Source organism: Triticum dicoccoides, chromosome 2B (genome assembly GCF_002162155.2).
Source record: "Triticum dicoccoides isolate Atlit2015 ecotype Zavitan chromosome 2B, WEW_v2.0, whole genome shotgun sequence".
Lineage (NCBI taxonomy): Eukaryota > Viridiplantae > Streptophyta > Magnoliopsida > Poales > Poaceae > Triticum > Triticum dicoccoides.
This window is the reverse complement of record NC_041383.1, coordinates 376419181-376433922: the sequence shown is the minus strand read 5'-3', so window position 1 is coordinate 376433922 and position 14742 is coordinate 376419181. Positions and strand designations below refer to the sequence as shown.

The 14742-nt window shown below is 49.6% G+C and overlaps 1 protein-coding gene across 1 annotated transcript; it reads left to right on the top strand.

Annotated features, from left to right (window-relative positions):
* Window positions 1-576: 576 nt before the first annotated feature.
* LOC119363736 lies at window positions 577-10146 on the top strand. Its single transcript, XM_037629106.1, has 12 exons — window positions 577-796; window positions 2249-2602; window positions 2686-2979; window positions 3303-3480; window positions 3622-3844; window positions 4640-4782; window positions 4867-5156; window positions 5233-5445; window positions 5527-6012; window positions 6148-6792; window positions 9026-9541; window positions 9641-10146. The coding sequence occupies exons 3-12, from the start codon at window positions 2710-2712 to the stop codon at window positions 9878-9880; spliced, it is 3204 nt and encodes a 1067-aa protein (XP_037485003.1). The 5' UTR covers window positions 577-796; window positions 2249-2602; window positions 2686-2709; the 3' UTR covers window positions 9881-10146.
* The last annotated feature ends 4596 nt before the right edge of the window (window positions 10147-14742 follow it).

Sequence of the window (14742 nt, the reverse complement as noted above, 5' to 3'; positions counted from 1 at the left end):
AAAGGGGCTCACCGGGGCGGCGGCGATCGATGGTGGCTCGGTGAATCCGGGGAGGGGAACGATCGGCGGCGGCTCGGCGAATCCGAGGAGGGCGGCGGCTCGAGGCGGTTGATCCGGGGCAGCGGTGATGTTGCAGTGGCTCGGTTCTTCGGATCCGGGGCGGGCGGCATGATTCCACTGGCGGGAATGGCCGGAATCGCAGGCGATGGGTGGCGGCGACGGTGGCAGGCGGTTGCGGGAAGAGATGTGGGGAGCACGCGCACTGGAATGTCCCTCCCCACCAACCGCTTTCGCGGGATACATGGCGTCAACGGCGGCTGTGTTTTCGCGGGTCAGAGGGAGGGATTTTACCACGTCCCTTAATTTTTTTACAGGTCAAACCTAATTAAGATTTCTGTTCGGGTCATTTTTTCGCTCAAAACCGTAAACCGGAGGTTATTTTACGGGTCAGCGATTTAAAAGTCTGCTAAAATGCTCTAAAAACTGGCAAACTCGTTCACGGCTCACTTTTTCTCGTGAGATCACCACGTATTTTATCTCATCGCTCTCTCTCCCCACCTCAGAGAGAGAGAGAGACCACGCACGCCAGGAAACCAAAGAGAGAGAAACGAGAGAGGGCGGTTCCTCCCCCTCCTGCGCCCGAACTAACCGGAGCATATTCCACGCCGGGATCCCCTCCCTCCCTCCCTCCCACATAAACGCAGCCCTCCCGGGGAGAGAGAGAGAGAGAGAGAGAGAGAGAGGACATAGGACAGCATGTGTTCTTGACGGGGAGTCCAATCCAATCCAATCCAAGGTCAGTTGTGGATTCTTCCGTTTTCATTCTCCCTCACTGGATTCTCGTGTATGAGGCATGGGTTGGATCTCGTTTCTGTGGTGCTATGCGCGATTTCGTCTGGTCGTAGATCCGGTTGTTGGGTGTAGACAAGGATGCCCCCGGCGGTTGCTCGGCGCAATGCCGTTCCGCTCCGGTTGTTTGATCCGACTTGTGCGCCAGTATTTGCAGCGGGTAATGCTTGGTTTTTGATCGGTTACTCCTATTGTTTCTGTACGAAAGGATGGATTTCATTTTAGATTTGTACGGGTGTAATTGCTGTTGATTTGTTTCCAGTGAGAATTCCCGTCTAGCTCTCTAATAAATCACGTATTTTTGGGAAAAGTTTGATGGCTTCCGCTTCGTTTGGTGCAGTTAATGTTATATGTTTCTCTTATGTGTTTCCTGTTAGTTTTGCTTGACTCTCTCCTTAGGCAATGCAAAAGCATCTGCTGTTCCTCGTGGTTGGAATATCCTTTCTGTGCGGATCACATTTTTGTTTTGTTTTTCTGCCGTTGATCAATTGCTACACCGTTTTATATATTTTAGCCGGTCATTCCAATATTACTTCCATAAAAATGATCGAACATTAATTGTGTCGAACCAGTTACTTGAAATATAATCTAGACCTTACGGGCTGTTAGACAGATTTTTTTTAATTGCTTGTGCAGTGTATACAATTTTTTTGTCTGGATCATTGTTACTACCTGAAGTCTAGATCAATATACTCTTATAGGTATATAAACTGGCATCTTCCTTTTCTAGTTCAGTATGAAGCTCAGTTTTGAGTTTTGGGTTTCTATGCTTATCTTGAAAAACAGAAGTTCTCTGCCACATAATAGTGGACAGTCTGTTGCTATGTTTGGTAAATCAGATGATTAGATGCTATCCAATTGCTTGGTAAATCAGATCATTACACAACCTGGTAACATATTTGTTTGCAACTTGATTAAGAAAAATGCTGATGGCCAAAAAGTAGCTCTAGTGTTCTACCATATGAAATATGACAGAGGAACTCTAAAATGGCCACCTGGTCACCTGTAGGCTGAGAAATCTATGTGCTAGATTGTAATTTTACTATGATGTGATGATCATTTTCTATATCGTGTTAGCTACATATTTTCCAAGTTTTTTTTTGGCCAGCTGACTTCTCTAATACAAATATAAGTTCGCATATGCCCAAGTAGTCCTGCTATTGCACTCTAGACTTTAACGCAAATGCCTTTTTGATGCTGGCCTCTTTTTCATCAAACATTGGTTAGAATTGCTAGTTAGCAATCTCACTCACTATTATTTTGGCTGTTTGCTACTAATCGATGCCATTTTTAAATCCGTCTTGTATCTTAATTAGTCCGTTTTATCATTTTGACTGATCTACTGTCGTAGTTTCTGCATTATGTCCTTCTACTAATTTATGTTCATTTTACTATGCAGGTTGATCTCTATTCTATGGATGCTTCTTTATCTAGCATCCCATTTGGACATGGAATAGCATCCTAACCTCATGGAACTCTAATAAAATAATTGGACTCAGGATGAAGATCTAGTGCCATGCTGTCCTATGTTACTTGGCTAGTTTAGGATAGCAGTCTTAGAGAGTGGAGATGATAATCATCCAAGTTTTCTGCCAGTTCTCCTTGCAGAGATAAAACTGTAACGATACTAGACTTTTTATTTAGGATTAAGATTAACTTACTACCGATTAGTCAAACGGTACCAAAATAGTGTTGCTGCTGTGGAAAATACCTGTGGCATGCAAGCAGTTCAGCAGTGGACCTGCCTTTCTAGGTACCATGACATTTTAAACTAAACAAATGTCATTTTCTGATATTGATGTGACGGAGTACTGATTTGTCTCAACAACCCAATAGATACTCGTGTAATTGAGAAGTGCCATGGAGCCTTCAGTATCTCCGCCAGGCGCACCGAAGCAAGCTGGCACGCGCAGACCTTGTACTGGATGCTCTGTGAAGGATTTGTGTCTTGTTTCAAAACAAGGGTCAATAGCTGAAGTGGAATCTGCTTTGGCCTTGATAAAAAAGAACGGTGGAAGCATTGATGGTAGAAATGCATTTGGCCTTGGTGCCCTCCACCTTGCGACATGGAGAAATCACCTTCCAATCGTCAGGCGGCTCCTAGATGCTGGTGCTAATCCAGATGCAAGGGTATGCACCACCTTTGTCTTCATTTATAAATTTTCTTATTGTCTCCTTTTCATTAAAGCACTTGCCTCCATTTATCGAACTGCTGGGTTGCTATTGGGCATTCTACAAATTATATGCATTGGCAGAGGAAAACTTGTATCCAGATACCAAAGGCTAATCGTAAAATATGTTCTTCATTGAGAAAAACATATCCTTCAACGCCCACATTGGTGTGAATTTGAAGTATATAATCTGTTTGCTCTTTACTTGCTAAATGCAATTTTGTTCCATTATTAAGTATCACACTATTTTTTGTAAATTCCCACCAAATTCCATTTTTGCAGGATGGAGAATCCGGTTGGAGCAGCCTTCACAGAGCACTTCATTTTGGCCACTTGTGCATTGCTGGTGTTCTTCTACAGTTTGGTGCATCCCTCAATTTGGAGGACACCAAGGGTCGTACACCTATTGATCTTCTCTCTGGCCCTGTATCACAGGCTAATGGGGATTCTCCCAATTCAGGTAGCATGCCTCTCTTCTGTTTTGGGAGACAGTTAATTTGTCTCTAATTGTGTTCAGTGCTTTGGTACTGGCGTGATTATGACCTTCTGGAAATTTCTTTAGTATGCGCTTACAAATCCTCCTTACCTTTTTCCATTTTAGTTGCAACGGAAGTCTTCAGTTGGGGAAGTGGAACAAACTATCAACTGGGAACTGGCAATGCCCACATACAAAAACTACCTTGCAAAGTAGATGCCTTGCATGGGTCATACATCAAAACTGTTGCTGCATCAAAGTTCCATAGTGTAGCAGTCAGTTCTGATGGTGAATTATACACTTGGGGATTTGGTCGAGGTGGTCGTCTCGGACATCCGGATATTCAGAGGTAAGCAGTCATGCAGTATCTAATAAAACACTTTTTGTAGAAAGGTTGAAAATGGTTATCTCCACATGACTTTGTGGTAAGTTCTTTGCAGAGAATGCACAAACCTCAAAACACAAGCACTTATTTGTTCTAGAATTTTCCATACTTTAACCCTCTTAACTTTTTTCTTCTAAATGAGTTACCATTCCTTTTTACCTGATGGTCTACGATTCACTTCAAATTATAAGCACTTCTCATTTGTTTTAGACCCTTCCTTACTTTAGTTCCCCAAAGTGATTTCTTCTAAACAAATTGCCATTCAATTTTGTTTTATGATTTTATAATTCAAGGCCATGTCACCTTCATAAAGTCTGTTTGGCCTTGAAGATACAACACTAACTACTCAAAACTGCAGTACAAGATGATTAAAAATAAATGTGCTGGATATATTTCACATCAGTTTTGTGTAGTATATACCATGCAGTCTTTCGATTATTTTGTAGCTATAATTTGATTTCCAATGTGATGAACTACGAGAATTAAATCTACATCCTATACGTCATGCATATATGACTCCAAACTTACATGTTGTGTGGTATGTCGATATTCGTTCGTACTTCGGTTATCTAAGCTCCCACATGCAATGCACATGTACCTTACTAGTATATTCAAATGTGCCAATGAAGAGTAAAGTCGCTAACATTTTTCAACAGTAGTTGAGCACTAATGTCTCGGGCCTTTCGATGTTAAAAATCTCATTTCTAATGCTATTGGTAAAATTTATTTTGTGTTGCTACAACTACCATTTTATTGCAGTGGCCAGACGACAGCTGTGATTACCCCTCGCCTAGTGACAGTCGGATTAGGCCGTAAAAAGGTGAATGTTGTGGCTGCTGCGAAACATCACACAGTGATTGCTACATCAGCTGGGGAATTGTTTACCTGGGGATCAAACAGAGGTATGTGCGAATGTGTATGTGTCTCCAGCAACATAAATTTACAGTGTGCTTATGGCCTATAACAAAATGCTATGGACGATGCAGAGGGTCAGCTTGGTTACCCTTCTGTCGATACCCAACCAACACCAAGGCGTGTTAGTTCACTCAAGCAAAGGATAATTGCAGTAGCCGCTGCAAACAAGCACTCAGCAGCAGTTGCCGATACTGGCGAAGTGTTCACATGGGGTTCCAATAAGGAGGGCCAGCTAGGCTATGGCACTTCAAACTCGGCATCCAATTGCATTCCAAGAATGGTAGAGTATTTGAAAGGAAAAGTTTTTAAAGGTGTATCTGCAGCAAAATATCATACGTTAGTGTTTGGGGCTGATGGTGAGGTAAGTTAAAATCGGTTCGAATAACACCAAGAAAATTAACAGACCTCAGACCTGCTGATGTCACCCTCTTTTGCAGGTGTTCACTTGGGGTCATCGCCTCGTGACCCCTCGCCGTGTTGTAATAGCTAGATGTCTTAAGAAGGGTGGAAATGCAAACGTGAAGTTTCATCGTATGGAGCGACTTCAGGTGATCTCTGTGGCAGCTGGAGTGATGCACAGTACTGCTCTAACGGCCGATGGTGCTCTTTTTTACTGGAATTCATCGGATCTGGACTTAAGATGTCAACAGGTTTGGTTATTACATCTCACAAGGTCATCTTTCAAGCTATGTTATGTGTTTCATGCTTATATTTAAACCGTTTCTGCACAGATATTCTCTATGTGTGGACGGAATGTAGTGAGCATCTCAGCTGGAAAGTACTGGACTGCACTGGCTACATCAACTGGTGATGTTTTCATGTGTGATGCAAAGAAACGTAAGGATGAAACTCCAGTATTTACTCGAGTGAATGGTGTTAAGCGAGCATCATCAGTTTGTGTTGGTGAAACACATATGCTTGTGCTTTCTAGTATTTACCATCCTGAGTATCCACCCAAACCCAAAATCCAAAGCAAAAAGCCCTCATCAGAATGGAGTGGTGTGATGGAAGAGTTGGATGAAGACATATTGTTTACTGATGTCAAGCCTGAAACTGATCTATCTGTAACCAACAGTGAAATGAGCAAAGGCATACCCAGTCTGAAGAGCCTCTGTGAGAAAGTTGCAATTCAGCATATAATGGAGCCAAAGAATGCTATACAACTTCTTGAAGTTGCTGATTCCTTGGAAGCCAAAGAGCTCAAGAAGCACTGTGAGGTAATACATTGGTGTGCTGCAGCTCACATGCATTATACAGTTGTTACCACATACTGATATGCATTCATCCTTTGTCCATGCCTAATTAATTTTCATATAGTGATTTCTGGTACTCTGCTGTGCAATGCGATGCAGGATACAGCTATTCGCAACCTTGATTACATCTTCACAGTGGCAGCTCCTTCAATTATGAATGCTTCTCCTGAAATTCTTGCAAATTTAGAGAGATTGCTGGATGAAAAATCCTCGGAGCCCTGGAGTCACCGCCGTCTTCCCACAATGACAGCTACTTATCCTGCTGTCATTGATAGCGATGCAGAGGGAGATAATGCAGGAGGATTCCCTAGGCTCAGGGACAGTCAGAAGCCTGCATCAAAGTTGTATGGAATGTCAGGTTATGGTAACTTCCTTCAGAAAGAAAGCAGTGCTGAGCAAGCTGTCTCCAAACAGATCAGGGCAATTCGCAAGAAACTGCAGCAGATTGAGATGCTCGAGGCTAAACAACTGGATGGTCATCAGCTTGATGATCAACAGCTAGCAAAGCTCGAGTCTAGGGCTTCCCTTGAAAGTGAACTTGCAGAGCTTGGCTTTCCAACAGAAGCATTTTCAAGACCTTCAGTTTATGTGCCAAACAAAAAATGTGAGGGTTCTAAGAAACAGAAGAAGAAAATCAAGCAGGCAGCACAATCTGATATTACCTCTATAAAGCACGAGGACAAGGAGCAAAACCACATTAAGGAGCTTCCAGACGTGATACCAACCCATGGCTCTTCAGAAAAGGTTTGCGCTCTTCTATCTTATGATACCGATAATGTTCATTTTCTTTGGTTCTTTCCGTGTTGGTCTCAGTCTCGTGCCTGTATTCCTAGCCAGTGAAAAATCTTCTACCCATCTTAAAGACCATACGGTCGAAAATAAAAGGATTGGTGTCCTACATTTGAAATTTTGATTTCTGTGGAAGTGTAACCTACACTTTCATCTCTATTCATCTATAATTCAATATTTAGTCCTTCTCTATATCATTTTGTAACTAGTCCACAAAAATGAGAAAATTCCAATAACCTCCAACTTCGGGTTTTGGAAAAAAATCTGGCTGCACCGGCCTTACTGGTGACCAGTGGTATAATTTTGGACTGGTCGTGTTTATCCGTGACCCTAGCTACTAGCAGTTTTTTTATGTATGCTTGGCCGTGTCTTGGGTTTGTTTGACTAAGTTTTGCACCTTTGCTTTTCTCGATACCTAGTGGTGAGAGGCCGTGCGAAACTTTATTCTTCTGGTACCTGTTCTGAGTGTTGCTTCTGTGGGAGGCTAAGTATTTGATAATGCAGAATATCTTGTTTCTTTCTTTTATGAGTTATAATTCCAATTTTTACTCCTAAGTTTCAGATTTGTAACAGATTATACCCCATCTAACAGAAATTCTCGTCGCCCCACATTTCAGCGCTGACTTGGATGCCACATAGACTGATTAATCTGGCCAACCGGTTTTCTTAGGTCAGGTTTGTTTTGGTTTTGTCCAACCACACTAACACATGCACGAACACGAGGTCCTCCACGCTGTACCTCGCGCCCTTCCCCACAAACATCTGTCGGTTTGGCTCACCCCCAGTGCCCACCGCCGATGACCCGGGTGTGCCAGTGCTTTGGCAAGGATGCCATGCCTGTGACACCATCATCGCTGGATGCCGACGGAGCACCTCTTTCTTGAGCCGCCACCACAGCTGTGCCCTTTGGTCCCTCGCGCGTGCCGCGTTGCTGCCGCCGGGACCTGTTGTAGTAAAACACGATGTCGGCCAGCTGGAGCAGTGCAAAGACCACAACTCTCACGACAATGCCAGCGGTGCCGTGCCAGAGAGCTTGCCCTTCTTGTTGTTCCCAGGCACGTTGTACTCGGGCTCATCCTGGGTGCTGGCGGGACGGGAAGAAGGGGCTCCCGCTGGAGGTTTACCTGCAAAGGCGTTGGCCGGAAAGCGGTGTGAGGGCCTACAGGATGGAGACGCTGAAAAGGCGGTTCCTGCCCAGCCACAACACCACAACACGTGCAGTGAGGCGAGGCTACTAAGGCCATGTTCAGTGCATGGGAGCAGAGCGGAGGCCACCACCCAGATCTGGTGAGGTCTGGTTCCCCCTCCTATCTGCCCAGATCACCAGCTTCGGCGGCTGTTGCAGTCGATTCGACTCCCTTTGGAGGCAGATGCACTTGATCCAGGACGTGGCATCCTACGATGGCGGCATCTGGTGGTGAGAAGTGTGGTGGCATCCGGTGGCGACTCCGCGTCGTAGTCCACTGCGTGTCCTACTCCCCATTGTGAGCGGAGGCTGAGTGCCGCCTCCCGCAGTTCCCTGGTGGTGTGGCCGTATCTCCGTCCTCGGCGCCACCTCAGAGTGGCTTTACGGACAGTGTCACCGGCTTGACTGTGGCTCCGTCCTCCACATCGCAGGCATGACCGGCTGTGCCTTGTCTCCATCCCCAGCCTCCATTGCATCGATGTCGCCGCTCCCACGGCACGGAGCTCGTGAGGCGGCCTGGCTCTGATTATGGGCAACATCCTGGTGATCTGACCTGAGTGTTGTTGGCAAGAACGCCGCCTACTTTGAGGTCACCAGGCCCGTGAACCTGTTCACCGGCTTGTCGGACGGTGGGTACCCAGGTGCCGGCGGAGCGGCATCGGGGACTTGTCTTTGCTGCTGGAGAACCTCAAGATCCTGACGCCAGACTTCATGATTGACGGGTCGTACCCTTCCCTCTCACTGTGGCTGGACCATGGTCATGACGCATCAAAAATCAGAAGGGGTAAAAACTAACAAATGATTGTTACATGGAGTAAAATTGAGGATTTTTTCTTAAATGGGGTAAAACATGTCACAAACATAAATTGATCCTATTTATGTAGGCATTTCTTTATAGTTTCTTTGCTTTAATCATCGTTTTGTTCATTATGGATGTGTTCTTTTATTTATCTATTATGTTAAATGAAGCAACAGCATTAATAAATTTATATATTCAAGCAGGAACCAGTCAAACCATCTGATGATGGCACTTCGAGTAACACAAAAGCCATCTTTTGTCCATTAGGGGACAAAGCTTCCCGGCTAACTTCATCAAAGAAGAAGAACAAGAAAGGTGGCTTGTCATTGTTTTTGAGTGGTGCTCTTGATGACACCTCAAAGCTAAGCTTGCCTACTCCTGCTGTGCCTGTGACACCAAAGCAAGAAGGACCTGCCTGGGGTGGAGCTAAGATAACGAAGGGACCTGCTTCCCTTCGTGATATTCAAAGCGAGCAGAGGTCGAAAACTAACGAGCTGATGACGACGAAAGCAAAAGACCGCAACGAGGATTCACCTGACAGTGCTGGGCTTTTGCGGCTTTCTTCATTTATGCCTGATGCGTGTTCAAGTCCAATATCTGTTACACCTGCTCGTGCTGTTCCTGCTCACGAAGGGGATAAGAGCACACCTCCTTGGTCATCTTCAGCTACCTCACCCAACCTATCACGGCCTTCACTCAGGGACATACAGATGCAGCAGGTTGACTTCATGTTACCAAATGTTAAATTGATATGTATTTTCTTACAGCAATATAACAAAGTGCAGCCTCTGATTGAAAACCAACTGGCTTTTGAGCAGGAGAAACGGCACCACGGCGTTGTCTCCCACAGTCCGAAAACCCGGACATCAGGCTTTGCCATACCATCCCTGGGCGCAGCGCCAGAGGTTGTTGGCGTGAAGGACAACGTTCCCAACCGCTGGTTTAAGCCAGAGACTGACACCCCGTCCTCCATCCGCTCGATCCAGATCGAGGAACAAGCGATGAAGGACTTCAAGCGTTTCTACACCACCGTGAGGATCATGAAGCCACAGGTCTAGGATGAGCTGCCGCGGCCTGGCCTCAATCCCGGAAGAGTTAGTCATCTTGTTTAGGCTCACCCTCCCGTTGCAATGTACATTCAAGTGTACAGTCCGTTTCTGTTAACTGTAGGTTCCTTGTGTCGAATAAAGTTCAAAGCTTCTCCTGGCTTTCATTTTTTGCCCTGCTTTTTTTATTTTAACTTTGGCAACCTTTATTAAACGATGATCATGTCTGTTACAAGATGGAGGAATAAGAAAGTCAGGAGTGTTTGCTTCTGTTGTAACTGGATCGGAATTGCTCTCCTGGGCGTCGCCCTGCCGAAAGAGCTCATCATCTCCCGGCAGGCAGAGTTCATTATTACCAACTTTTCTCAAGAGCCTCGCGTACCTGCACAGTACTGTAACGAACCAGGAAGGGGGAAGGGGATCGGAGGAGTAGGTGAGGTAGAGAGAGAGACTTGGAGAGGAAGAACTTGCTTAGAGAGGAAGGATTGGGTGAGGATTACAGTCTGTCACATCGCATGCCCTCTGCCACAGACGGCTGGCTCTTTTTAAACCCTCTCCTCTCACTCGCTAGCTCACACTTACAGGTAGGGCCTGATCCATGCCACGTCACACTGGACAAGTGGCCAGGTGTGACATCCTCCCCCTTGAGAGTGAGCCTCCTCTTGAGTGCTTGCTAGTGGCCAGGTGTGACATCCTCCCCCTTGAGAGTGAGCCTCCTCTTGAGTGCTTGCTTCGTCGTCCTCCCAAATGAGACATTCTGGAAAGCGTTGCCGGAGTACCTCGCAGTCTTTCCAGATGGTGGCCGGCGGTGAGCTGTTCCCCCGTTGCACCTTGATCTGCATGATGGCCGTGTTGCCTCTTTTCAACATGCGTCGCTCCAGGATGCGCGTTGGTACCGTGCTCGCCACGGACAGGTCTGGCACCCGCGGCAGCTCCGCGTACACCGGTGTGTAGTCTGGCGTGAATGGCTTCAGTTGGGAAACATGGAAGATCGGGTGCACACGGCTGGACGCTGGCAGGTCGAGCTTGTACGCCAAGAGCCCGATCTTCTCGATGACGGTGTACGGTCCGAAGAACTTGTAGGCGAGCTTGGCGCAGGGGCGGCTGACGACGGATTGCTGAACATAGAGCTGCAGCTTCAGAAGCACCTTCTCGCCCACCTGGAACTGGCGCTCCCTGCGATTGCCGTTGGCCTGCTTCTTGAAGCGCTGCTGGGCACGCTCCAGTTGTGCGCGGATGTGCGCCCTGTGCGCTGCCCGGTCCATGTCGTCACCAGGCGGAGCGTCGTCAGGCCAGGTCGTCATCGCTCCCAAGTTGGCCTCCTTGCCGTATAGCGCCTTGAACGGTGTGCAATTGAGCGATGAATGGAAGGTGGAGTTGTACCAGAACTCCACCATGGGCAGCCAGCGTCGCCATTTGCACGGAGTGTCGTGGACGGTGCATCGGAGGTACATCTCCATGCACTGGTTCACGCGCTCGCTCTGCCCGTCCGTTTGCGGGTGGTAGGCTATTGAGTAGAGCAACTTTGTGCTGGCGCCGACGAGCAACTCCCGCCAGAGATTGCTGGTGAACACCTTGTCGCGGTCGGAAACGATCGATGCCGGCACGCCGTGTAGCTTGACCACGTTGTCCCAGAACACGCGTGCCACCTGCGGCGCGTGGAAGGGGTGGCGCAAGGGGATGAAGTGGGCAAACTTGGTGAAGCGATCCACGACGACCATGATCGTGTCGAAGCCTTCCGATGGCAGCAGCCCCTCCACGAAATCCATCGTGAGCTCCTCTCAGTGAGCTGTCAAAATTGGCAGGGGCGCCAGGAGCCCCGCCGTCTTGGAGTGATCATGCTTGGCATGCTGGCACGTCACGCACTGCTGCACGAATTCCTCGGTGTCGCGCTTGAGGCCGCGCCACTCGAAGTGTTTGCGCACACGCTGGTACGTTGCCATGGCGGTGGAGTAGCCGCCGACCGCGCTGTTGTGGAGCACGGCGATGAGCTTGGTGCTGAGTACGGTGTTGGCGCCGATCCACAGGCGGCCGCTGCGACGGATGACGCCGTGGTGCAGCTCGTAGCCGTCTTCGTTCGGGCTGGTGATGGCGAGCTTTCGCAGTCGCTCCTGAGCGTCCGGGTCGGTGGAGTAGGAGTTGAGCACCTCCTGAATCCAGGTCAAGCTGCTTGCCCACACGGGACAGGGCGTCGGCGGCGCCGTTATCCAGTCCGCGCTTATACTGGAATCGGAATTGCAGCCCGACAAGTTTTGCCATGGCCTTGCACTGCAACTCCGTCTCCAAGTGCTGATCCCCCAGGTTGCAGAGCGACTTGTGGTCAGTGAGTATTTCGAAGGGGCCGAGCTGCAAGTAGGGGCGCCACTTGTCGATCACCATCATCACCACCAAGAACTTCTTCTCGTACGTCGAGAGCTTCTGGTTGCGCACGCCGAGCGCCTTGCTGAAGAACACGATGTAGTGGCCTTCCTGAACGAGCACGTCCCTGACGCCAGTGTCGCACGCATCGGTCTCGATGGAGAACGACTTGTCGAAGTTGGGCAGGGCAAGCACCGGCGTTGTCGTCATCGCCGTCTTGAGTGTGTCGAACGCTGCTTGTGCTTGCTCGCTCCAAGTGAAGCCCTTTTTTGTGAGGAGCTACGTGAGGGGCTTGGCGAGGATGCCGTAGTGCAGCACGAATTTCCGGTAGTAGCCGGTGAGCCCCAGGAAGCCGCGCAGCTCGGTGGCGTTTGTCGGTGTTGGACACTGCTCCATGGCCCGAGTATTCTCCTTATCATCGGCGACGCCCTCCTTGGAGATCACGTGCCCAAGGTAGTCGATGTGGTCGCAGGCGAAACTGCACTTGCTCTCCTTGACGAACAGCTGGTGCGCACGGAGGAGCTCGAAGACAATCCGAAGATGTTCGATGTGTTCCTCCATCGTTTCACTGAAGACAAGGATGTCATCAAGAAAGATGATCACGAATTTGTGCACGTACTTACTGAAGATAGCATTCATGAGGCATTGGAAGGTGACCGGAGCGTTCACCAGCCCGAACGGCATGACCCTGAACTGGAAATACCTGTGGTGAGTCTTGAATGCGGTCTTGGCTTTGTCCTCTTCGCGCATGCGAATTTGATGGTACCCGGCGCGGAGATCCAGCTTGGTGAAGACAGTTGTGCCCGCCAGCTCGTCGAGGAGCTCATCGATGATCGGCAGTGGGAACTTGTTTTTGATCGTCGCGTCATTCAGACGACGGTAGTCGACGCGGAATCTCCACGTCCCGTCCTTTGTCTTGACCAGGAGCACCGGGGCTGCATACGGGCTGACGCTGTGCGTGATCACGCCGGCGTCGAGCATTTCCTTGACTTGCCGCTCGATCTCGTCATTCTGGAGCGACGAGTAATGGTAAGGACGCGTGTTCGTGGGGACCGCGCCCTCCACCAAGGTGACAGCGTGGTCGTACTGGCGGTGTGGGGGCAGGCCTTGTGGAGCTGCGAAGACGTTGGCGAATTTTTCCAGCAGATCGTTGAGGGGCGTCTGGCTGGCACACTTGCGTCGCCGCGGCGGAGCGCGCCCGCACGTATCCACCATGGCCATGGCCCAGACATCGTTGCCCGCAATCATCTTGCGCAGCTCGTCGGGCTTGACCGCCTTGAGTGTGGTAGAGGCCTTGGTTGGCGCACCGCAGAGCATAACCTCCTCGCCGTCGTGCGTGAACTTGACCCACTTATCTTGCCAGTGGCAAGTCGACTGTGCTAGGCGAGCCAGTCCATGCCCAAAATGCCGTCGTACGCGCCGATGTCGAGCTTGCGCATGGGCGTGGCAAATGTCTGCCCATGCATCCACCACTTGAGCTCGGGAATGATGCGGTTGCAGGTGAGATGGTCGCCGTTGGCAACGCGCACGTCCACGTGCGGCATCTCCTCGGTTGTCGGGCCGAGGCGGTCGATGAAGGACTTTGCTCACAAAGCTGTGTGTGCTGCCGGAGTCGAGAAGCAGCAGCATCACTTGATTTCCCACCAGGGCACGCAGTCGAATGGTTGTTGCCGAGTCTCTGCCGTCGAGTGCCTGAGACGATAGGGGGCAACACTCCGGCCCGTCCGCGGCCGGAGTTGGTGGCGGGGGCCTGGGGCCGGGGTCGTCCAGGAGTTCCAGCGCGTGAATGGTGTCGTCGGAGAGGACCTCGCCGTGATCCCCGACGTGGATGGTGAGTAGCTGTGCGGGCGGTGCGCAGCAGTGCTCACGCGAGTAGCGGTCGTCGCACTTGAAACACAGGTTGTTGGCGTGGCGGAAGTCGCAGAGTTGTTGCTCGCGCGTGTATTCGTCCCCTTGAGCGCGAGCGGGTGCCGCGGCTTGTGGTTGCTGCTGTGGTGCAGGCGTCGGTGGAGGCCGTCCTAAGGGTGTTATGCGCGGGCGTGCTCTGGTCGTGCCCAGCTCCTCCTCTTGTATCCATGCCAGCACCAAGGCGCACGTGATGCCCGACGACGTGTGAAGGCGAACTGCGGCACGGAGCTCGTCCTTCAATCCCATCAAGAACTGCGTGATGGAGAACTTGGTGTTGATGGACGGGTCCAGCGCCAGCAAGTGGTACATTTGTTCGTCGAACGTCGCGCGGTACTCGGTGACGGTGCCCGTCTGTCGGAGTTGGAGCAGCTTGTGCATAACCACCCCGAACTCGTCCGAGCCGAATTCCTCCAGGATCGCAGCGGTGAAGAGCTCCCACGTGATGTTGCGGTGCGTTTGCCGGAACGCTTGCGACTAGTGCGCGGCTTGGCCATCGATGTAGAGCGCCGCGGTGGCCACCCAGTGGTGTGACGCCACTTTGTAGAGCTCGAAGTAGGCGAGGCAGCGATCCAACCACAAATATGGTGTTGTGCCGTCGAACTTGGGGA

Bases quoted from the DNA above. Each gene is read 5' to 3' on its own strand.
- LOC119363736 (XM_037629106.1), top strand. From the start codon at position 2,710: ATGGAGCCTTCAGTATCTCCGCCAGGCGCACCGAAGCAAGCTGGCACG. The intron at 3,845-4,639 runs GTAAGCAGTCAT...ATTTTATTGCAG, and splicing joins GGACATCCGGATATTCAGAG to TGGCCAGACGACAGCTGTGA. The intron at 5,446-5,526 runs GTTTGGTTATTA...GTTTCTGCACAG, and splicing joins TGGACTTAAGATGTCAACAG to ATATTCTCTATGTGTGGACG.